The sequence below is a fragment of the Myotis davidii genome, unplaced genomic scaffold (genome assembly GCF_000327345.1).
Source record: "Myotis davidii unplaced genomic scaffold, ASM32734v1 scaffold657, whole genome shotgun sequence".
NCBI lineage: Eukaryota > Metazoa > Chordata > Mammalia > Chiroptera > Vespertilionidae > Myotis > Myotis davidii.
In genome coordinates, this window is record NW_006287917.1 from 274,732 (window position 1) to 301,212 (window position 26,481).

General features: G+C 36.0%; 1 protein-coding gene across 2 annotated transcripts in view; it reads left to right on the top strand.

Annotated features, from left to right (window-relative positions):
* NOX4 (NADPH oxidase 4) overlaps positions 1 to 26,481 on the top strand; it is a 167,558-nt gene that overhangs the window by 78,211 nt on the left and 62,866 nt on the right. For both annotated transcript variants that reach the window (XM_006759759.1, XM_015561349.1), the window contains one exon: positions 871 to 931. In XM_006759759.1, the coding sequence (XP_006759822.1) occupies positions 871 to 931 (61 nt within the window). The remainder of the gene's footprint in view (positions 1 to 870; positions 932 to 26,481) is intronic.

The following is a 26,481-nucleotide window of genomic DNA, read 5'->3' on the forward strand; positions in this document are numbered from 1 at the left end:
TAATTTTTATAGAAGTATTAGCCTCCCATCATTACCCATCCATCACTTCAAGTCAGATATTGCCACCGACCTATAAAAATGCCCATTTTTCAGAACTGTTGAATTTTGGAATTATGAATAAGGGGTTGGGATTCTGGAAAGTAAAAGGAGATTCTGCATTTTCTTATGGTGAACTATACTATTCTCTCATTTTTACTATGTGGGTGTTTTCTAGATCTGACAAACATGGGCCACTGATTCTTTTTCTTACTTTTGTTACCATAACTCACTCTCCTCCCAGGTGCCCCTGCCTGGGGATATCACTCCAGGTATCTTCTGAGGACATCACTCCAGATAGCTTCTGAGGATTAAAGGCATGAAATAGAAAGAAGTGGGATGCTTTCAGCATCAGTTTCCTCTTTGGATGTTGGATATTTAAGTCACATTGAGAATTATATTTTTCTGTTCTCCAAAGTTTGTTAGAATGCGAAACATATGATAATATCAGGAGAGAAAAAGACATCAAATTTTTTAGTGTACATTCTGCCTTTGTAGTAAAAGCTATGACCTCTTAAATATTTTAACTCAGAAGATATTTAAGCAAGATTTATAGTAAGATATAATATACTAGCAGTTTGAGACTATATTAAATTGTTTTATTTAAATACTTACAGGTTTTTAGAGAAATTTATATTGTCATATTGACTAGTTGACATTGCTCTTTACTTCCACTAATGACTACCTATATATATTTTTATTCCATTGCTTTTCTATTTTATAATGATATTGATTTGGGGGACTTGGAATGAGACTACAAGTTGCAATTCAATCGTACCTAGTAATACATAATTATTATTCAGAATTTATTCTAGTATTTATTTATTTTTTTAGTGTCCTACTGAAACCAAGGCAACGTTCGGGGTCCACCTTAAAATAGTAGGAGACTGGACAGGTATGTAGAACATATTGTTTTAAGATACATGCTTTGAAAATAATGAATCATACAATAATTTGTGTCTAAGTAGCAGAATTGCCAGCATGTATAGAAATGTATATATGTTCTTAAGCTGTTGTTTGTTTACTTATACAGTTTTGATATTTATGTTTTCTTCTTATAAGATGAATTTTTGAATTAGAATATTTCAGATATTAGTAATTTTTATTTTCAAATCTTCACAGCAGCTTTATTTGTAATAACCAAAACCTGGAAACAACCCAAATATCTATTAACAGCTGAATGGATAAAAAAATAATTGTGGTATACTCATATAATGGAATAATACCTAACAATACTAATGAACAAACTATAGATATATGTAACAAGATGGATTAATCTCAAAACAATCATGGTTAATGAAAAGAGCCAAAATCCCCATGCCTTGGAAAGTACTGTATATTGCATAAAATTCTAGAAGATGTAGTACATTTTAATAATGTATTATTCACTGTGTTTGCAAATCATAGGTTTCCACCTACTTGACAGATGTACTGGCAATAGTGGGAACACTGAACTATTTTTTTCCTTTGTTTTAGAGAGCATTATTTTAAAATTGGTGGTTGGTTTTACTCTTAAAATAATTGACACTTGGGGATGATATCACACAAATCTTCCAGTTCTTGCATGACCTTTCCTGTGGTATCCACCTACATTACATCTCTGAAATAGTGGTCATTCTTAGTAGCAGGCCTATTGGTGGTGGTATTTTACTCATTTGTTCAATAAATACTTTTTTTTTATTTGAGAGGTTATATTAAGAGTTCTATGTAAATAAAAGAAACATTCATTTTTAATATTCCCTTGACTGTTTAGGTTGATTCCTCAGAGGAAAAGATGCAGGCATAAACATGAATGCAGATGTAAATAAAGATATTTATAATTGAGTGCTAAACTAGGAATTAGTTTTTGAAAACTATAGGGAATCAGAACATGTAGTCTAGGGCTATAAGAGAAGGTTCACAGGGAAGATATAATTTGAGCTGAACCTGGAAAATCAGGGACATGAGGGAAGAAGTGGGTCGTTTAAGTGAAAATCACAGCATTGTCAAAAACCAGGGAAGATAATGATTAAACCATATTTAAGAAGGGTAAGTCAATCAGCCTAGCAAAAGCAAAGATTTTGTTCTGGGAAATAGTCTAGAAAATCCTCTTAAGGTCGGCTTGGTGAAGATCGTGAATGCCTAGGCAAGATATTAGAATAACATAGAGATGCTAGGGAACCTTTAAAGAATTTGGAGCATCATAATGAACATAGTATTAATAACTTGCGAGTTGGATCAATTAGAATCAAGGGAAGATTCTATGGTGCTGGAAGCAAGTCAGTGGAGGAGAGGGGATGGAAACTGGGGAGCAGAAGGAATGGATTTGTAAGCTCAGGTTGAGAAGTGAACATTGAAAAGGACGAACTAATTTTTGTAAAAATAGGAAAGGACAATATATGTATTGTATAATAAAATAGAAATGTTTTAGGAAGAAGAACAATTGAAAAGCTTATATCACACAGTTAAAAAATGATAGTATAAAATTCTTTGTCTATAGAAAGGACAGCTGGCTGGGTATTGGAAAGTTGAAGAAAATGGAGAAATATCTCATGGGAAAACAATGAAATTAAGTCAAAAGATCTTTGAGCAGTATTGACCTACTTGGAATCATGAAAAACCAGGCTTGGTTCATATGATAGCATTCAAAGAGCTCATGATAGTACAGGGTTAGAAAAACACTGGTACAGTTTGGAAACAGTAATTCTTATGACAACTACTTGATGTAACCATAGTTGTTTTGTACCCTTTAACCAAGAATAAGTGAAGTTCTTTTCTGGTTCAAATATCAATATGGTAAGGATTAACTTCAGTAATGAATAGTAATTGGTAGAATTCTACATCTGAAGGGAAACAAGCACAATGAAGGTATAATTTAATTCATCAGTGTAAGCAGAAACTTCGTGATGGTTTATTGCTACTGAGTTTCTTCATATTTTCTATTGTCAGCACCTCATTAAAATAAATTATGTCGTCATTTATTTTAATCTCTATTAGGAATACTTAATAGTTTAAATTTTATCCTCTTATTTCATGTACTATGTCATTGAAGGATAAACAAGATCATTTTATTCAGAGTTCAGTTCCAGTCAGTTGGTTTTCAATTAATAGAGACCTTCTTGGTTATTGACTTTAAATATTTGTTGATTTGAAAAAAAATGTCAAGCATTCATGCAGAGAACCCCTAAATAATTGTGCCACTATCTGGCCTTTAAACAATGGAATTATCATTATGGAGGGGAAATGGGGACATTGCTCCTGAGATCAAGGATCACTGGTTTTTATTCTGAAAGAATTGATTAAAACTCAGTTTTAAGTGCAGTAGTTGTAGTAAATACTAAGGAGATACTTAGGAATTCAAATATCAACTTTTACTTTTTAAAAATCAGTTAGAAATTATCCACAGTGACTTTTTCTTCCCTGAAATATGTTCTGCCTGGACAGGTCTAATGAACAGGTTTAAGACCACCACATGCACGATTTTTCTAAGATTAATCAACTACACCCAGCTGTAGAGTGTCCAGGAAGCAAATGAAGCAGCCGTATAGCACAGTATCAAAGTTTTGTATTTGTTGTTTAGCCTTTTATTTTACCCAGGCCTGTAGTTGCATCTCCGAAGTGTGTGAAAGATTTATTGAAGTTTAGAAGTCTCTTCAAACCTCTGAAGTAGTTCAGGTTTTTCCCTGAAATGATGATGGTAGAGGGGGTGTAGTGAATTATCCGAGTAGATTTCTCTTTGAATTGAATTAATATTTTGTTGTTCTTTTAGAATCAAAGTCAGATGTATGGTGACAGATTGCCTGTTAGCTTGATCTAACTGTTCAAAATAGCTTATTACTTTCTTCATTAGATATCATTATTGTTGAATAATGTCTGAGATAATATTACACCATAATTATTTTAATCATCTAAATAGCAGCTTACTCTTGAGGGGTCTGAGTTGTACTATAAGAGCATAGTATCATTATTTTTGAATAATGTCTGAGGTAATGTTACACATAATCATTCTAATCATCTAAATAGCAGCTTATTCTTGAGGGGTCTGAGTTGTACTATAAGAGCATTAATATACCTAATATTCACATGTAATTAATTAAAAATATTATCATTGTTCCATTCAATAATTAGTGTATTGACAATAACTGGATAAAAATGCAATGAAGACCTCATAACAGCCTTTTCTTAAATCTTGGGTATCCATTCCCATATTTTCTACTGGAAAACCTTGCTACAATCAGAAGATATGGTTAACTTTGAGAATTCACAATGGGAAAACAGGGCCATATAATATCTCCTTGCCTTGAACACATAATACATTAATATTTATAGTACAACTAGGCTTAGGTAGAGCTTTAGTTAAAGGGAGGGCCAAAAAGGAGGCAATAACTCTGTCTCTACTTCAGTATCACTCTATTAGCCAGGTAAGTCTCAAACTTCATCTAGCTCAGTGGTTCTCAACCTTCTGGCCCTTAAATACAGTTCCTCATGTTGTGACCCAACCATAAAGTTATTTTCATTGCTACTTCATAACTGTAATGTTGCTACTGTTTTCCCATATTTTCTACTGGAAAATCTTGCTACAATCAGAAGCTATGGTTAACTTTGAGAATTCACAGTGGGAAAACAGGGCCATATAATATCTCTTTGCCTTCATCACATAATACATTAATATTTATAGTACAACTAGGCTTAGGTAGAGCTTTAGTTAAAGGGAGGGCCAAAAAGGAGGCAATAACTCTGTCTTTATTTTCTTCAGTATCACTCTATTAGGCAGGTATGTCTCAAACTTCATCTAGCTCAGTGGTTCTCAACCTTCTGGCCCTTTAAATACAGTTCCTCATGTTGTGACCCAACCATAAAATTATTTTCATTGCTACTTCATAACTGTAATGTTGCTACTGTTATGAATCGTAATGTAAATATCTGATATGCAGGATGGTCTTAGGCGACCCATGTGAAAGGGTCGTTCGACCGTCAAAGGGGTCGCGACCCACAGGTTGAGAACCGCAGATCTAGCTGCTTGTTTGTTTAGTAAAAGATTAAAACATAGTATGTGTGAAGTATTTAAAGTGTGTGTGTTTTTTTTTCATTTGGATTAACTCCAAGTGGAGATAGTATGCCAGTTAATGACTTATTAAATAATAATAATGTCATTATTTTATAATGACAGCATATTTTGGAACAGTTTTGGCATCCACCTTACACTGTTTATGTCGGTGACTAGCTTTTGGTTGCTGCAAAATGGTAAAAACCAAAGTACTCCCATTGAATACTGAGCTGCTTTTTAAGGACATGCCAGAAGAGGAGATACAAACTGAGTTTGAACATACTGACTTCATCATGGATTATATTCAAGTATATGAAACATCATGAGTTTTACATAATTCATGTTCACACATTATAAACTTTAGTCTAAACCCATAATAAATATGAATTATTAATTGAAATATCTGCAAAGGAGTGACTAGAAATACTGTTTTTCTAGCTTATTCTTGAGGGGTCTGAGTTGTACTATAAGAGCATTAATATACCTAATATTCACATGTAATTAATTAAAAATATTATCATTGTTCCATTCAATAATTAGTGTATTGACAATAACTGGATAAAAATGCAATGAAGAGCTCATAACAGCCTTTTCTTAAATCTTGGGTATCCATTCCCATATTTTCTACTGGAAAATCTTGCTACAATCAGAAGCTATGGTTAACTTTGAGAATTCACAGTGGGAAAACAGGGCCATATAATATCTCTTTGCCTTCATCACATAATACATTAATATTTATAGTACAACTAGGCTTAGGTAGAGCTTTAGTTAAAGGGAGGGCCAAAAAGGAGGCAATAACTCTGTCTTTATTTTCTTCAGTATCACTCTATTAGGCAGGTATGTCTCAAACTTCATCTAGCTCAGTGGTTCTCAACCTTCTGGCCCTTAAATACAGTTCCTCATGTTGTGACCCAACCATAAAGTTATTTTCATTGCTACTTCATAACTGTAATGTTGCTACTGTTATGAATCGTAATGTAAATATCTGATATGCAGGATGGTCTTAGGCGACCCCTGTGAAAGGGTCCTTTAGTATGCCAGTTAATGACTTATTAAATAATAATAATGTCATTATTTTATAATGACAGCATATTTTGGAACAGTTTTGGCTTCGACCTTACACTGTTTATGTCGGTGACTAGCTTTTGGTTGCTGCAAAATGGTAAAAACCAAAGTACTCCCATTGAATACTGAGCTGCTTTTTAAGGACATGCCAGAAGAGGAGATACAAACTGAGTTTGAACATACTGACTTCATCATGGATTATATTCAAGTATATGAAACATCATGAGTTTTACATAATTCATGTTCACACATTATAAACTTTAGTCTAAACCCATAATAAATATGAATTATTAATTGAAATATCTGCAAAGGAGTGACTAGAAATACTGTTTTTCTTGTTTGTTTGCTTTTTGGGTATGGCCAGCAAATTATAATGGTTAGGCATTTGTGGAAAATAACGTTTAAATTATTTGTTACTTTGCTATATAATCAAATATTTATTAAACACATACTATGTGCCAGATTCTGCACTAGTCTCTGGAAATTGACTAAAACTAAAAAGGTCTCTGCTCTGATAGGGTCTGTATTCTAGTCAGTATAGACCTCCAATAAACCAAAAGAACAGATCAATATGTAACAAGTTAGAGGGTAATAAATGCTATGAAGAAAAATAAAGAAAGGTAAGGAAGTAAGAATGATGAAAGGTGGTAGTGCTATTTAAATTGGTTATTAAGTTACAGACTATTTGAGCAGACATGTAAGTAGGTGAGGTGACAAAATAAGGTGGATTTCAGAAAGAGGTATATTCAGGCTAAGGAAACAGTAAGTGCAAAGTCCCTATCACTTTTTTTTTTTTTACTTTTTAATTTAAAATTTTAATTAAAACATTTTTATTTTTTTCTTAGTTTTTATTTTTACTTTGGATATTCCAGGAGAAGCAAGGAGGCCATGATAGCCAGAATACAGACATTGAGGGAGATAATAGTAGAAAATGAGATCAGAGAGGGTATCAGACACTATAAGAGGACTTGGTTTTGAAGACTACATCTGAATGAATATTAATTTTGTTCTAATATATACTACCTGGGGTTGGCAGGCTGAGGTTATTTTTTTATATTTTGGCTTATTGATTTTATTAAATTTATTTGGCTGACTGGTTAAAAAGACAATTTAGGGGGAAGGTGGAAAAAGTGAGAAATCTGAACATTGTAATAAATAGGTCAAACTTTTTTAGTTGTGTGGGTAGGAATAATATGTCATTATTTGGAGTGGTGGTTCTAAATATGGGTTCTAGTAGCCTCACCTACCCATGTCCAGTTAGTCCCTGTGGGTGGTAGTAGCTTCCTGCTACTCTCTGGATTTCTTTATCACTTTTGACTTGGCTTCTCAGTCCTTCCCTCACTAGTCATTAGTTCCCTTGTTAAATTCCTTCCATTTAAAGTATGTAGAGTCATTCCAGGTTTGGCTGGATCCAGACTATTACAGGAGTCAGCAGAGTGTCTCTGAACAGAGCACAAAATCCAGAGGAGTACTATATGGGGGGATAAGAGGACATGCAAAAAACCCTGAAGCACTCAAATGTTTGTGTTCAAGGACTGGTAAGAAATGCAGTAAGAACCAAGTAAGTGGAAATGTTACAAGGAATAAAGTCTGAGAAATACCCATGGATCACATAAGATAGATACTTGCAGACACTAGTTTTATTACAGATGTTATGGAAACCCATTGGAGGATTTTGATTAGGGTCTGACTCACATTTTAAAGTGGTAACTGGCTACTATATAGAGAATATGCTGGGAGTGGGCCTGAGTAGTGAGTTACAAGAGGAACTCTTGCTGATGCCTAGATAAGAGAAAATACTAGTTACACAAAGGATAGTGATTGTGTCATGAGAAATGAATGGATTTTAAAAGTATATCTGACAGGTTTTGCTGACACATTAGAGGTGGGGTATAAGAAAATTTAGGTATCAAAGGTAACTCCAAGGATTTTAGCTAAGTAAGTGGACAGTGATGCTGCTTATTGAGATAAAGATCCTTGTGGCATATTGGGGGGTAGGGGGCGCGGGGGAGGGCAAGAGTGGACATTCACAGTTCAGTCTTGCACATTTTGAACATGAGATGCCTCTTCCAAGAAGTGAAGTTGAATAGGCCTTCCCATATGTGAGCCTAGAGGTCAGGGAGAATTCTGTGTTAGAAATCTAAACCTGGGAATCATTAGTACATTCACGGACTTAACAACTTGAAGCTGGATAGGATCATCTAGGGTAGGAATTCTCAACCATGTAAAACCCAAAACATTGCTTTATAACATCTTATATGCCCACTTTACATTGTTAATATACAATCTACAGATGTTATATCTACAAATACATTATAAAAGTAAATATATTGTGCTAACCTTATTATAAAGAAACTATTAAAATGAAAAGTAAATGACAATAGGGTGGTGAAATCCAGGGGTGGGGCAGGCACCAGATAGTGGGGGCCAAGAAGGGGACAGGAGGGGGGAACATCTGTAATACTCTCAACAATAAAGATGAAAAAATAAGATAAATAGTAAATGATTTACATCCAATATTTAAAGTTTCAAGCCTGACTGCACTAGAAGTCATAATGAAATAGTGACTTGTACCCACATGCAGAATTATCACAAATAAGACAGTTCTAAATACAGGCTCCCAATGTAATTGAAACACTGTGAGCACTGCAAAATGGCGAACATCTTTTGGTTAAATTCTAGACACAATAGCATACAATAAGACTGCAGTTTACATGGTGGTTGTACTCCTGGAAATTTCAGTTCATATTTATTTTTAAGGATATTTTTTCATTTCTTTTTAGAGATAGTGGAAGAGAGAGGGAAAGACAGAGAGAAATATCAATGTGAGAGAAACACATCAATTGGTTTCCTCCTGCATGCACCACTACTGGGGCCTTGGTCAGGGAGCTGCCTGCAACCAAGGTAATATAGCAGAGCACTGGGCCCTTGGACATTTTGACATGTAGAGTTCAGCAAAGGTGACTGAGAAGGAGTGGCCACTGAGGTACAAGGAAAACCAGGAAAGTCTGAGACCTGGGCACCGTAGGACAGTGTTTCAGAAACTGAATTAATGACTAAATTAATGACCTTGAGAATTGTGTTTTTAATGGAGTGTTGAGAACAAAACTTGACTGAAGTAGGTTTGAGAGATAATGGTAGTAAGAGAAGTGGAGATGGTAAGTATAGACAAATCCAGAGGTACGTTGGAGCCAGCTCCTATGAGCTTATTGGGTCACCTGGGGCTTCTCTTCCAATTCTATGTTCAGTGAAGTCAAGTTTGGGAGCTTTCAATCATTCATAGTTTGATTATTTATCCCACAGAAATCGATAAGCACCATAAAGTGGGGTTTAAGAAAATGTAAGTCCTGGCTATTAAATATTTGCTAAAGCACCAATGGACAAATTCTAAGGAGTTTGGATGTAAAATTACATTAAAAATAGAGCAGAAAATAGAAGGAAAAAGGGAAATCCTATTTCTTATCACTGAGATTGAGGATGGGGGAGGAGAAGGAAGAAGGTGCCATGTACCATTCAAAATAGTGAATTGATGAGTGAAGCATGGAGGCGCTTATGGGTTGTGCCAAGAGGTCTACTGAGATACATCGTCCAAAATTTAAAGTGAGACAAGCCAAAAAAATTGTGAGGTTCCCCCCCGCAACCCGGCATGGTCCACTTCTTCAGATTAGCTATTAAGCAGGTGGGGGGTTGGATTTAACCAGCAATGCTCTACTCCTGATTAAATTCACTATAGTTGTCAACTCCAACCCATTCTCTGCACTGTCGCCATAGAAACTTCAAAGCATGAGTCAAATAAAATAGCTTCTCTTGCTTCAAACACTTTAATAGCTTCCCATTTCTCCTAGCATAAAGACAAAAAATCCTTCCAATAGCCTGGAAAGGCCTCCCTGCTCTGGCTCTGTCCACCTTCTCACCTTGACTCAATTTGTTTTCTTGGCTGCACAACAGCAACACTGGTCTTTTCATGTATTCTTACTCTCCACCACTCCTGCCCACCCTACCCACACATGTATCTAGTATATTTAAATCACATCTCAGAAGTAACTTTGTCTGAGAAGCCTCAATTTTGGGTGGTGTTTCTTACATGTGTTGCCACCACTGTATTTCTTTCCTTAAGAGCACTTATCTCCATTGGTAACTATACATTGAAAGTGTGAACATTGGTGTAACACGTTTTCTCCATAGGCTATAAGCATTATCATTGTACGAACCTGTATCTCTTTTTGCATATCAGTATACTCAAGGGCCTATTAAAACGATTGTTCATAATAAATGTAAATATTTATGAAGGACAGGGAGAAAGTGGGGGAGGAAGGGAGGAGGGAGAGGGAGAGAGGAAGGGGGAGCGGGAGGAGGAGGGAGGAGGCATATCCTCTCCTTCATGATAACGTACAAGTTAGTGGGGCAGTGGTCAGCTATATAAACCAGTGTAATACTGTGCCCACCAAAATGGAGGATGCCATGACTTCGAGGAAGATTTGGGAGGTTTTTCGGGCCAAACTGAGTATTAAAGATAAATAGGACTTGCTCAGAGTGGGAGTTTATTCCAGGGAGAGAAATAGCTTGAATTAGTGGCTCAGAAGGATCATGAAGTGCCAGGAAAATGTCATGGTGTTGGCAGGCCAGGCTGGGATGTTATCCAGAGGTCATGTCATGCAGGAGCTTGTGGGAATCGCTAAGAAGCTTGGTCTTTCCTCCTAAAGATAATGGTGAAAAATGGAAGGCTTTTTAAACAGGAAACGAAATTAATGTACACTTTATATGAGTTACTGTGATGGCTGTGTGCAGATTGGAAAGGAGAAAGACCAGGTTAGAAGCAAAGATGCCAAATTAAAGATTTGTCATCATGTCAAGGAAGCTAAGGAGAAAAAAATTCTGTGTCAGGAATGGACTAGGACTACACAATAATTTTGCGAGTGGCATTACTGCTAATATTATAAAGGCCATCTTATGGGGAAAATTCCAGGGATAAGTTTGGGGATGGTATAGACTGTTTTGGATTACTGAATAAATTGGAGACCAGAAAGTAGAGAGTTGGTAGTAAAAAGAAGCACATGGCAATGGGCCTATTTCTAAAGTCATCCTGTTTCTAAATTCCCCCAAAATTTTGAGAGTGATTAAATTCATACTGTTCTGGCCTGTGAATAGCAGAAAGAGATGAGTTAGCAAATACATATGCAAATTACTTGTGTATCCATCCAGGTAGATCTGGGTCAAAATGAGGATTAACATATTATGTCTTCAAGTGTATATTACTTATATAGTGAATCACTATATTTAATTCTAAACTTTTGTGAATGTGGAAATCATTGCAGACAATTAATTAACTTGAAAGAATTTAGCATAACTTATTTACTATTATACTAAGTCAGTCAATGAATATGAGCTGGTGTTAAATTCCTCATAAACTCAGAAATCAATGAAATTTTTCTATCAGGAAAATGAAAAATTTATATTACAATTTAAATGACCATCTGTTCTCAGGATATAAAATAAATTGTTTTCTCCTTGGTTTCTCAGTTTATGAACATGAAATCTATGCTATCATATTTTAGTAGTTGACAGCTCACTTATAATGCCACTGAAAATACAGAGAGTGCTTAGTAAATGATTGGAGTTCACTATTCATAAAGTTTTATTCTAGGTCAGTCATTTTACGACTCCGAAAATGGAGAAAAACACAAAATTTTTGTTTTCTGGCCAATAAAGAATGTTATTTTTTATTCTTGAAAATAAGCAGATTACATAATTTCTGGACCTGGAAATAGAGTTATTACAGCAAAGTGGTTTGTTTTTGCAGATTGTTATGTTTTCATTAAGATTTGTTCTGTTCCTAAGAGAAGTTCAAATTCTCTATTATCTACCATTTTCTGTTTTATTTTACTATATACAATATGAAGGAAAATAACAATAGTAAGGAATTTTCTTGGTAACGTAATTTCTCAAGCAATGTCAAAAATATGACAGTAATGTAGTAGGTGGCCAGGAAGGCATATGTCATTTTGCCAGGTCATTTTAGTGTTAATGGACTAAATAATTTCAAAGGAGGCAGGAGGGCAAGGGTTTTATGCCATTATTGAGAGGAACATTTTTAAGTACTAATTTTTTAATGCCCTTGCGAAGCACTTTACAAATGATGTAAATGAATTAGTTCTTGTTCCCTAAACAAATTGTAATTTTTAAAGCAAAATTGTGACTTGATGGATTATAATGAAGCAGATAGGGTTCTTTAATGTCATGCATATGAACACACCAAAAACATTACATATCTTAATACGAAAGTAAGGTACTTATCCTCTGTTTTTTCAAAGACAATTGAGAAAATGAACTTTGGGAATAGTATGAAGCAAAAATTCTACTGCTCTTATTATGATTTTTGAACTTTAATGAAGAAGGAGAGTGGGGTTTCATAAACATACATAATTAGTATGGGGAAACGAAACTCTTCTATAAAATGAGATTTTTGAGAAAACTTGGAGGTGACAATTAAATAATGGACATGGAATGCTAGGGAACCCCAAGAAATGGACCTAGACTAAGAAGTACAGTAGTTAGTGGAATTAGTAAAGAAGAGTTAAAATGGTTTGTTGCGTCATAAAGAAGAACTTAAATGTAGAAGGTGATTATAATTTTTTGTTAGCATAGTATTGAGAAACTAGTAACATGTTGGGGTTATCCACATAATTATGAGGGAAGAAAAAGAAGAGAAAATTCACACAGAAAACTTTGCATATCCCAGTATGTTCTAATATAATTTCTATGATAATACCTAGCAGAAAGTTATGCCTCCAATTGGAACAAATAAGAAAAGGTGTTTTAAATGTGGGGTTGTCCTTCAGGAATAGTCAAGTGATTTTCCTCCTTTCTTCCCCCTCTTGTCATTTGTGTCATAGTCTTCTGAGCTTTCACTTGCACAATAACAGTGCAGATCTCTTGTTGGTGCTGGAATGGCGGACTGTTCAGTGGTGGTTTGGGGTATTGTGCCTCTCTGGTTGAGATACAGCACTCACCCATAGGCTTTCAAAGTTGGCAGCGAGCATAGTGGAAAAGACCACCAGGGCCAACATCAAAACCCAATGGAAATGGGAACTTACCTTTTTTATCCTTTTTTGAGGTTTGTAAATGCATTTACACAAATAAATATTCCTTATTTCTATTCCTGCTTTCCCCATAGGGCAGGAACAGATGGCAGTATTTTTCTAAACCATCTTTTAAAAGGAGGTTTTTACTTGAATTTATTATATATTTGTTTATTATTTAACAAGATGAGTTGGCTTTTACAATGAAAACCTCTCACATTCCCTGAGCCTCTCCAATATATTCATTTGGTGATTATTTTGTTTTCCATATTAAAAAGAAGTCACAGGAAAAAAATTAATATAACTTTAATGAGTATTGAGAATCAAGCAATATGAAGAAAATGAAAGATATTTTTAAAAAATACAATAGTTTAGAATGACATGCTGTGTTTCTAGATATAAAGTTGAATACGGTGAAACTGTTAATTCATCCCAAAATAAACTATAGGCTTAATACAATTTCAATCAAAATCAAAACTCAAAACAAAAATATAACATTAATATTTATTTGAAAGAAACATAAGAAAATAATTAAAAATAACAAGAAAATTTAGAAATTCTTGAATAACAAGATAGCATTGGCCCTATTAAAATATGCTGTAAAATGAATTAAATTTACAAGCAAGCTAAGAATTTGCAAGGCTTAATAATATGATAAGGAACATGAAGCTATTAAGTGAATGAATTGGGATTTGAACTCAGGCTCATCTCATGCAAAAGCATGTGCTAATTTACTATACTGCCTCCTATAATGTGAAAATACTATAAGTACTATGATATTAGAGCAAGGAATATGTTAACAAAGGAAAATAGCCTAGAAATAGACCTTTAATATATGGAAACACATATCATTTGATAAAAGAAGCTCCATAAATCAATATGAACTACCCTATATAATAAAAGGCTAATATGCAATCAACCAAATGGCGGAACAACCAGTCACTATGGCATGCACTGACCACCAGGGGGTAGATGCTCAACACAGGAGCTTCCCCCTGGTGGTCTAAGCCATCAATCAGAGATCCCTCAAGGGCTCCTGGACTGTGAGAGGGTGCAGGAAGGGCTGAGGGACCCTCCAGAGTGCAGAAATTTCATGTACCGGGCCTCTAGTTAGTTTATAAATAAACAATTGGCACTTAACTATTAAAAAATCAAATCTTTAAATGACAAAAAATTCCAAATAGGTTAAGTACTTTAAGTTTAAATGTTAATCTATAATAAAAGCATAATATGCTAATTAGACTGAACATCCTTCTGGATGAACCTTCCAGCCAAAGTCGGGGCTGCCAAGGAAGCCCGGGTCTCAGGTGCCAGAGGGAAGCCAGTGCCAGCAGCCGGGGGAAGGGAGGCCTACTCTTGCACGAATTTTGGCATTGGTCCTCTAGTCTGTAAATAATCACCAATCTCTTGAAGTAAAAGACCATCCTATCTTGGAAGAATTCTCAGAGAAAAGTAACTACATTTCACTATATAAATATTTATTAATTATGTTAGAAATAAAAAACGAATTAAATAGAAACTTATATAGAAATTACCCAGTAATATCTTCAATATGTAAAGAGTTATTTCAATTCAAAAGGAAATAAGCTGAGAAAAGAAATGGATACACTATGTGAACAGAGTAAATCATACTAGTATTGAAATAAATGTTAATAAGAATAACTATATACTATCAATTGACAAAGATTGCCTTTGTTGGTAATATCCATTACTGGTGTGGATGCAAAATATTGACATTTTACTCTCAAGGATATATGATTAGGGTTCTTTAGGAGGAAACAACATATTCTATCTTAGGAAATCTTAAAATTTATATGAGCATGGTAAGGTGCACTTGCTTGTGCTGGAAAACAGGTTAAAGTAGGAGCTTTCTAGGCAGGACAGTGTACTATACGAGGAAAGAACACCGATTTCAATAGAAGGCATGATGTCATTAGGAAACAATCTGATGTTAATGCAGCTGAGCTTAGAATTCACAGTGAAGGCCGTAACCAGTTTGGCTCAGTGGATAGAGCATCGGCCTGCGGACTGAAAGGTCCCAGGTTCGATTCCGGTCAAGGGCATATACCTTGGTTGCGGGCACATCCCCAGTGGGGAGTGTGCAGGAGGCAGCAGGTCGATGTTTCTCTCTCATCGATGTTTCTAACTCTCTATCTCTCTCCTTTCCTCTCTGTAAAAACTCAATAAAATATATTAAAAAAACAAAAGAATTCACAGTGAAGTATTGGGAGAGAGGCTGCAGAAACATGGAGTCATTTTTTAAAAGAATGTTGAGCATCAAACTGAATAAATTAGACTTTATTCTATATTCTACAGGAGATGAAGAATCTCTATTCCAGCCCTAGCTGGTTTGCCTCAGTGGATAGAGCATCGGCCTGTGGACTGAAGGGTCCTGGTTCAATTTCTGTCAAGGACATATGTCTGGTTATGGGCTTAATCCCCAGTGTGGGGTGTGCAGAATGCAGCCAGTCAATGATTCTCTCTCATCATTGATGTTTCTATATCTCTCTCCCTTCCTCTCTGAAATCAATAAAAATATATTTTAAAAAAGTTAGATCCTCTATTTCAGTACCTAACCTTATTTTGCTGAAATTAAAAAATGAAACTGATTAGTACTGGTAGGTGTAGTCTGCGAAGGCCTCTTCAAGGAATGGGAATCTAAGCTGGCCATTAAATCTTGGACAGGTGTAAGTTAAAGGAAGGACAAGCAGTCCTAGTAGAGGTGTCCAAGAAAACCCAATTTTTTCAATGAAACAACCTAACAAAGGAAGTGAATTCTTGTGTTTGCTTTTCCTTAATCCACCATTTTGTAGGTGTGGGCTTTGACCAGGAGGTCCTGCATTTAAGAACAGAGAAGACTGTCACTCATGGTTGGTTTTGCTAGGTTTCCAAGGACCATACATCATATGCTATTAATTTTGTTTGCCCAGAGATTTTCGTTAGAACAGTGGTTCTCAACCTTCTGGCCCTTTAAATACAGTTCCTCATGTTGTGACCCAACCATAAAATTATTTTCATTGCTACTTCATAACTGTAATGCTGCTACTCTTATGAATCGTAATGTAAATATCTGATATGCAGGATGGTCTTAGGCGACCCCTGTGAAAGGGTCGTTTGACCGCCAAAGGGGTCTTGACCCACAGATTGAGAACCGCTGGGTTAGAGCGTTATAAAAACTGAAAAGAAAAACCTCCAGTTTCTTTGGATCTTGGATAAAATTGCCTGTTCCTTTTTGAGTATGTGCACGCAGGGGGTATTCAGGGTTTATGTAGAAAGCAGGAATTGAATTAGCATCAAGCTGAGCCTGGATCACTTTGAGGTGTTCCTTTTGTTGAATGCCTACATTGTTAAAAATGTGCATTTGCTGTGACAAATGAAAATATAATATTTTCCTTAAAAGGTGGATTGTGGAAAGCTTAGTAGCAATAATGTGTCTATCCAAAAATACCTTTGTTCTTTGCTTTCACTTTTCTTGAAGCTCTGTTCTTTTTTCCACCCCCGCCCCCCATCATTTTTTGTTGTAGTTAGCCTCAGTGGCAACAGAAGAGAATTTGTATTTTATAAGAAAGTCAGCAATAGACTGATTCACTGATGTATTTAGAGGCCAGGAAGTCTGCTGTTCTTTCAAAAGCTGCTTTTGATTTTTTTAAAAATAGTATGTTTAACAAGTAGGAGCCAGAATAATGAATGCGAAAGAAATGGACTTTTATCGCTGTACTTCCTCTGAAATTAAAAAGATCCATTAAATAATTTTCCTTTGTGTTTTACTGCATGCCTACCTTCAGACCTTACAATGTTAACAGCACCAATTGTGGAGGCATACAGATTGTATATGACCCTGCTGTGTTTTCCTGTTATTATGTAATCCTTAGGCAAAAAGAAATTAAGGGAGGGAGGAGGGGTGAAAAGGGAGTACAGTATTTTCTCTCCCAAGAATGAGGCAGTATGATGCAGTGAAAAGAACGCTGGACTGTGAGGGTTTGGGGATTTGTTTTTGTTTTGTTTTTTAATCATTTTGCCTCTTGTATATGACCTTCGGCCAGTCAGCCAACTTGTCTGGCTTTTAGTTTCTTCACCTACAATGTATTGCATTGAGGAAGTTGTTTTCTCCTTTCTCAGCTCATTGCTGATGTGAAACTGTATATGGCAATGCATTTCAGAGAAATAAATTCTAGAATATGGGTCATTTAATTCCACATGCAGTAGGAATGATAATAGATCAATTTTAGTAAAATTGAGTGAATTTCACAGGGAATATAGTGGAGGATATGTGCCAAGTATAGGGTTTTTATGTTTATGTTTATATCTCCTATTAAGGTTCTCATTCATTAATTAGCTCTGATTATGTATTAATTGTGCTCATTAGGTTCTCATCTTGAGTTGCAAGGGCGGGCTTGTTTTGTTTTGTTTTTTCTTGTATAAGACATGTATGACATTCTGTATTTTATATTTCTTTAATGTTTACCTCAATATTTATAGAAAAGGTAGTTTTCTATAACCAGAGCTGATTATTTCTTTTCTAGAACTGCAGTCCATTTTCATTTGAATTTAACAACAGATTTATCCATGTCTTTAAGAGGAAATGTTCTTGTTTTGCAACTAGATTTTCTGATTTATCTAAAACAGTATTGAGATCAACCAAAGGACTTGTATGCATGCATATAAGCCTAACCAATGGACACAGACAACAGTAGGGTGAGGGCATGAGTGGTGGTGGGGGGGCGGGTCAATGGGGCGATACAGACACATATGTAATACCTTAATCAATAAAGAAAAAAATAATAAAATAATATTAATTTGAATACCTTTGAGGTTGCTTTGAAAGCAATATTTTAAATAGCAACTATTGTTATTCAATACTGAATCACCATGGTGATAAAGAAAACATTCACTTGATTTAAACTTTTCAGAAAAGGAAAATGTATACTCTATATTTTTCTAGTTGGTTTAGATGTTTTTCACCAAGTCTGCCCTTTAATTCTTTTGCTTTTTATTTTTTGAAGTGTTTTGTTTTTCTAAGATTAGTGTACGTATTTCTTTTCCTAGCGAAAATAATACATTACATTTTGACAAACCATTAATTTCTTTGAATCCCTAGAATAGCTTTTCATTCCCTTTTCAAGTAATTTTGTAATTACATTCTAAATTCTTTTACAAGTAGCTGTAATGGCACTGCTATTCTTTTGTTGTGCTAACATTTCCTTGTGGTAAACAGGGCTGCCCTTGAGAATAAGTATGTGGTAAAGAATAGGTACTTAAAATTTTGTTGAGAGTGGGTAAATGAAGGATGGTTTAATCAATAACATTTCCTTCTGCTCAAAATTCTAGTCTGACTACTAATTTTAAATTCTCTGCCATAGATATTAATATATAGAAAACAGCAAAAATGTTAGCAAAATTATTCACTTCGAGTACCATGTATCAGAAGGACTTCTTTTTTAGTTTCTTTCACGTTTTTAAAATAAAGCTTTGCTGATTCTTTTATTTTTAATTACAAATGTATCCAGGCAAAGTTGGCTGTTCTGTTCTTTTGGACTCTTGGAGTCTGCACATAGCACTTATTTATTTTTAGTGTGTGTATCTTTTGATACTGCATATGTGTTCTTTCCTGGAGTTTTAGCATATTAAGGACCTAACTTGGTATCTGATATTTAGTACATGATCAATAAATATTTGCTGAAAAAATAAATTTTAAGACGTGCATATTTTGTTTATATATTTAAATAGGATTTCCTAAATGTTATGAAGAAAATTAATTTGTACCTTCTGTTTTAATTTCTCTCTCTCTGTGTGTGTGTGTGTGTGTGTGTGTGTGTGTGTGTGTGTGTTTCTGCATGAGTTTTGTGTCCTCCTCAGCAGGTAGAGGAGCAGACAGCCATAATGTAGAGACTGTGAGTCATAAGTACCATTGAAGATATTTTATGTTTGTGATACTATACTATACACATCTATCTTTTTAAAAAATATTCTTTATTGATTTCAGAGAGGAAGGGAGAGAGAAAGAACATCAATGATGAGAGAGAACCATTGATCATCTGCCTCCTGCATGCCTCCTACTGGGGATGGAGCCTGCAACCCAGGCATGTGCCCTGACCGGGAATCAAATCGTGACCTCTTAGTTTATAGGTCTACATTCAGCCACTGAGCCACACCGGTTGGGCTATAACAAATCTATCTTTAAAAAATTTCTTACTCTTAAATAAGCACTATAAAAAATACAAACAAGACCCTGACCGGTTTGGCTCAGTGGATAGAGCGTCGGCCTGCGGACTCAAAGGTCCTGGGTTCGATTCTGGTCAAGGGCATGTACCTTGGTTGTGGGCACATCCCCAGTAGGGGGTGTGCAAGAAGCAGCTGATCAATGTTTCTCTCTCATAGATGTTTCTAACTCTCTATCCCTCTCTCTTCCTCTCTGTAAAAAATCAATAAAATATATTTTAAAAAATATACAAACAAGATATCAATAAAACAAAAGTTAATGCCTTTTTTCTTTTTTAATTATATTTTTATTGACTTCAGAGAGGGAGAGAGAGAAACATCAATGATGAGAGGGAATCATTGATTGGCTACCTCCTGCACACCCCCTACTGGGGATCAAGCCCACAACCTGGGCATGTACCCCTGACCAGAATCAAACCTGGGATCCTTCAGGCCACAGGATCTATCCACTGAGGCAAATTGGCCATGGCCTCTTTTTCTTTTCATCTGAAATCCTTGGACATATTTACTCTTTGGAGCATATGCTTATAGACTTCTTAGATAATTGTAGATGAAGTTATCTAACATCCTAGAGAGACTGGAATGCTGGAGAAAATTTTATGACAGCTTGTCAACCCCTTAGCTAAATTCTCATGAAGAATTCTTCACTACAGCTTTGATAAATATATTATTGACAGGCATTCTGGAACTCTGGAAAAGCTCGTGGTGGCTGATTACGGGCTGAGAATGACAAGTGAAAGAGGCCGTCACTGAAGCGGGCTCCTTGAATGCAGTGGAGAAGATGAGGTTTCTGATAGGCAGGGGCTAAGAGGCAGCATTTAATTGATAGAGTTGAGATGGGTTTTTTAACATAATGGGCAGCATGGCTGAAACAGTGATCAGAATGGATTGATGTGTAGAGATCTTTGGTGTTGACTGACAGACCATGGTGTCCTTAGGATTCAAATAGGTGGATGACCTCGTAAGTTATAATTTAATTTGTACGAAAGCTCTAGGGTTAGCAGATAGAGGCATGACTTGAATCATCTCAATAGAGAATCACAGCCCTTCATCCATTTCCCAGACTTGAGTCAGTTCATAGATCTGAACCCCTTTAAAAAGGGGTGGTCACATCCCTTAGAGAAAGGACCCTTGTACATGTCAAAAATTAAACTGTAAAATAATCCTCTTATCCTGCAGTCATTGCTAGAGTGACTCTGCATTGTAGAAAGGAAATAATTCAACTTTGGGGGAGCTAAACATTGACTCCAAAGTGACACTATTTTCTGAGAAACCAAAACATTACTATAGTAGACCCATAACAGTAAGGGCTTATGGAAAATTAATGGAGTTTTGGCTTCAGTTGATGTTACCTTTGGCCCGGTTGTTCCCTGAATCCACCTCAATTTCAGGAATAATAACTGGACTAAACATACGTTGCCACTCTCAGAATCCCCTTATCCATACACATTTTCCCCTCTTTTATATTAATACTAGAGGCCTGGTGCATGAAATTTTTGCATGGGGGCGGAGGTGTCCCTCAGCCCAGCCTGCACCCTCTCCAATCTGGGACCCCTCGAGGGATGTGTGACTGCCCATTTAGGGATCGGACCTAAACAGGCAGTCAGACATCCCTCTCACAGTCCAGGACTACTGGCTCCCAACCACTCACCTGCCTGCCTGCCTGATTGCCCCTAACTGCTTTTCTCTGACAGCCTGATCACCCTCTAACCATCTCCTGCCAGCCTGATCGACGCCTAACTGCTCCCTGCCAACCCGATTGCCCCTAACGGCCCTCCCTTGCCAGCCTGGTTGCCCCTAACTGCCCACCCCTGCAGGCCTGATTGCCCCCAACTGCCTCCCCTGCAGGCCTGGTTGACCCCAATGGCCCTCCCCTGCAGGCCTGGTCCCCCGCAACTGTCCTCCCCTGCAGGCATGGATGCCCCCAACTGCCCTCCCCTGCCAGCCATCTTGTGGTGGCCATCTTTGACCACATGGGGGCAGCCATCTTGTGTGTTTGTGTGATGGTCAATTTGCATATTGCCTCTTTATTATATAGTATTTTTCTTAATTTATTTTTGTTGTTTTGTACTTTTAGGTAGAAAGGAATATTTTCCATGTTTTATTGTTAGTCTTAAATTGACTTATTTATCCATGCCATTGTTTCTTCTTTAACCCTAATAGTTTCACCCTATTCTTTTGTATTTGTATAAAAATTATTAATGTGTATGTGTTCAGAGACCTCACCCCCAGCCTTTACCAGCTTCCTTTCCTTCCTAATATTACCTTTCTTAAAGAAAAGAATGTGTTTTGGAACTATTTTGGGGTTTTTGTTATGCAATAAGGGATGGGTAGAAAATGACTAAGAGGAGAAGTGAGAAAGAGGAATTTTTATTTCTTTAAAATTAAACCTAGTTCCTTCTGGATTTAATTTTAAAGAAAGAAAGAATAGGGAATTGAGTTAGAGAGGAGAGCGAAAAAAAGAAATAAAACAGGTACCTGTCCCTTACTAACTGGAGAATATAAGCTAGAGACCATAGGAGAACAAAAGCTGCATTTCAGTTGAGAATGCTGAGATACACAGGGCATGGTGCAACTGGCTAGTATACCTTGTGGACCTGCAGGGATACTAGCTTATTTTTCCCCCATTGGCCCAGACTAAATGTTGTTACTTGTACAAAGGAATCTATGTCTGAGAGCATTTCATTTTAACAATGAGCACCTGTTTTTTCAACAAAGGTATTAGTTACATTACCTCTGAAAATGGGTGGGAAAGAAATGGTTTATTCTGACATAACTATGTGCATATGAATCTCACCTAATAGTAGCTGAGAACATAGTAGATACTCTACATACAGGTTGGGTTCCTCAAAAACTGACTTTGAGAAGTAATTTACTGGTAAGTGAATGTAAAATGCATATGAGGTATCAACACCTATGGAGGGAAGAGGTAGGAAGGAAGACTGGATGGAGGAAGATGTTGAACAGCCAGGCAGGCTCTACAAAGCCTGGACCAAACTGGTAAGAAGGTCTGGAGCAAATATTGCCCATCAGAGTTGCCTGCAAGGAGCTAAAATACCCTGCCTTGTTCGGCCACTGGATAGGAGCCTTTCTTGGAAAGGTATGTTTTCCCAAGCACCTGAGGCAGACCCTGATGTAGCTGACAGCCACAGCCCACCTGCTTATTGCACTCCCCACAGCTGGTCAAGTACTTACTTGAAGCAGAATTTTGGGGTGGGGGGAGGGTTCTCCTCTATATCAACCATAGCACCCCCAGCATATTTTATTAATAACATTTAATTAAAAATTAAATTCTGAGACGAATACTAAATTAAGCAGATTGCTAAAAGGCGTAAACCAGAAATGTCCCAGGAGAACCAAGATATAGGACCACCCTCCCTCCATAACAGTGACTTTGGCAAGATTCCCTTCCTGTCCTTAAGCATATTGTTCTTCAGAGGAGATTCAAAGTTGAAATGATCACTGAACTCATCTGACTCATTTTTCAATTGAAAACAAAAAAGGAATTAAGAACAGAGATGGAAAGTTGGTAGAGGATTCACTTTCTGACATCCAATTTGATATCTTCTATTGTAACCTGTTGCTTCTAAGTACTACAGACTGTATGAGTAAAGAAAGATTTGTCCTTTGGTAGAGCCTTTCTCATGTGTACTCACTTATAACACTGCCCGTGTTATGAGATAACTCTGAGTTTCTTGTAAAATCACATAAATATTATGGTGTAATCATTTACTGATCTTGTTTTAGTTTTCAGTTTAAGTATAGAAATAGTGTCTTGTTTTTTTGGCAACATTTATTCTGTAGCTCCCTACGTTACATTATACTAGTCATTGTAAAACCTACGGTTAAGTCTCTAATGGGTCTGCTTCAGGTCCCTCAAGGATTTCGTTTCGGTGCTTTTTGAAAAAGAATTAAAACTTGCAAATTTAGTACAATATGAGCAGTAAGAGGAAAAGAAGAAAGTTTGTATCTATTAATAAAAATGCCAAGAACTTCTTTTTAGTGTTTTTTTTTAGAGCAATGTTGTCACTCTAAATAGAGTTGCTATCTCATTTTCTTTACTTGCCCATTACAATCTGGTATTCGAGAGGTTAGAATAATCATTTTCATGTGGAGAGGCAAAGGTAAGGATTTACCTGGGAGGAAAAAATGAGTAGGAGTTGGTAAAACCTTGAGTTCCTCCAGCAAACAATTTCTTAGGCTTTTGTTAAAGGTATTAATTAGGTGGCTGTGATCATGTATCTAGACATAAAGGACTTTTAGATTATAAAAGAATAGCATAATCAGCATCACCTTTATATATCTATTCTGTATTTAACTTTTTCTTTCTTCCTTTTTTTTTTTTTTAGTGGTAGCAAGAAGATTTTATTTTATTCTCAGCCCAGGAATATATTTGCATACCTTTTTGTCATGTTATGCAAATCCTTATCTCATTTGCTACAATCTGAATATTGAGGAGGATTACAGCTGGGCTATTTTCCACAAAGGGGAAAATAAAGAACTTGTCACAGTAAATATGCAAAACAGTTGGATTAAAACTGGAGAGCATTTTATTTTCCTTGCCTTTGTTTTTAAATAATTAATTATAATGTCTCACAATTGATTGTTCAGGGAACCCAAATTCATGGAATTGTGTGCAATATGTTAACCAGTTCTGGTAGCCTCAGAGTCTTTTTGTTGATTGAATGGGAGAAAGGAAGAGTGGGTGGAAGTCTACCAAAGCTTGTGTTCATTAAGATATATTTCCTACTGTTAGGAAATCCTGTTCAGACATTTATCACATCATTAATCAGCTCATCAGAATGTCACTATGTGGAAAATCCTCCCCTTCATTCAGTGGCTTTAATGACATTGTTTTAAGAAGCCCTGTTAATAGACCTAGCCCTAGTATTTGGATAACTACCGTTTTCTTAAGGATTCGACTTTGGACTTAACAAGAAAGCAAATCCTCTGGTTGGCATTTTGCTTAAGAGGACAGTAAATCAATAAAATATATAAAAAAAATAAAATAAAATAAAAAATAAAAGTTTTGCTACTTAACAAATGAAGCATCAGTTTACTTAGCTGCTTTTCCTATGACCAAATAAAGAACAGGATACGAATTAAATAGTTAATAGGCATAATCTGGGAAACTAAAGACGGATTAATATAAGAATTATGAACAATTTTAATTTACTTGGATTTTTCTAAGAACAATTTTAATCATTTACTTTTATTCTTGAGATATGAGATAGAGTTAACTCTTCACATTTAAGAATTTATTAATATAATAAAAATAGAAATTTTTAAAAGAATATAATTTTTAGGTAGAGAAATTTGAAAACATTTATTCGCAAAAATATATACACCCCTATGTTCATTGCAGCATCATTCACCATGGCCAAGACATGGAGACAACCAAAATGTTCTTCAGTAGAGTACTGGATAAAGAAGATGTGGTACATATATACAGTGGGATGATACTCAGTCATAAGAAAAGACGAAATACTGCCATTTGAGCCCTAGCCAGTTTGGTTCAGTGGATAGAACTTCGGCCTGCAGACTGAAGGGTCCCTGGTTCGACCCTTGGTTGCAGGCTCCTCCCAAACCAGGGCCCTTGTCAGGGCACATGCAGGAGACAACCAGTCAATGTGTTTCTCTCACGCCTGCAGACTGAAGGGTCCCGGGTTCGACCCTTAGTTGCAGGCTCCTCCCAGACCAGGGCCCTTGTCAGGGCACATGCAGGAGCCAACCAGTCAATGTGTTTCTCTCACATTGACATTTCTCTCTGTCTTTCCCTCTCTCTTCCACTCTCTAAAAATCAATGGGAAAATATCCTTTGGTGAGGATTGAAAAAGAAAAGAAAAGAAATACTGCCTTTGAGCCCTAGCTGGTTTGGCTCAGTGGATAGAGCATCGGCCTGCAGACTGAAAGGTCCTGGCTTCAAGTCCGGTCAAGGGCACATGCCCCAGTAGCAGGCTCTTTGTGTATGTGTATGGGGGAGTTGTTTGTTTGTCTTATTTTATTTTGTTTTAGTTATCTTCAGAGATTTTCTTCCATAATTACAATCAAATGTACTTTGTGGTTATATAAATAGGGAATAACCTATAGCTATGTTATATTATAGTTGTTTTCATTAAGAATTCTGTTTTCTTTGCATTAAAGTCAGTTTGGGAATCACGCAGTAATATTTTAATTCATGTTTATTGTTTGCACTGAAGGATTTATCATATTCAATATAGCCATTTGAGCAGAATCTTAATAAAGTTCATCATGTTTGATGTTGGGTAATGGGCTTTATTCTATAAGACTCTTTAAAAAGGGGACAAATGGAAGGGAACAAAGAGAAGGAGAAATACTACAAATAACTCAATTAATGAAAAGCTACATAAATTGGAAAGTAGACTTAAAAGCAAGGGTAGTATCATCAGAAGAATTGCTAGACATTTCATTGAAATGAATTTTAATTCTGTTGATTAAAAATTGCAGTATATCAGTCAATAATGTAGCTTAATTTTTTAGAAATATGAACTCAAATTAAAGAATAAGTATACTTAAAAGAGAAAAAAAATAGTGTTTTCATGTGAACTGGGGATTAAAACCACCTGTTTTAGATTTCTTTAGTTCAAAAATATGAACTCAAATTAAAGAATAAGCATACTTAAAAGAGAAAAAAATAAATTGTGTTTTCATGTGAACTGGGGATTAAAACCACCCGTTTTAGATTTCTTTAGTTCTTCCCTAAGTGTTTTATAGCAACTGTCAGAGTGGTGAAAACACAAAGAACAGTAGAAGTCAGCTAAATATCTGATTTAGCATGTTTTAATAAAAATCCACGTCCTGCTTCTCAGCCATACTTTGTAGCCATGATGCTCACAAATGTGTAACGTGTAACTATTCAGTACCTGGGAAATGGCGAGTGTCCTTAAGTGTAGATTTTCAGTATTTTGTGGAAATGGCTCACCTTCAGCGAGTGACAGATTGACTGAAGCCTGGAGTTCCAGCGTTACGCTCTGTCTCAGCCTGATGTTGTGACTATCACAGCTGAAATACAGGTCTCCTTGCTTCTCATGGTGG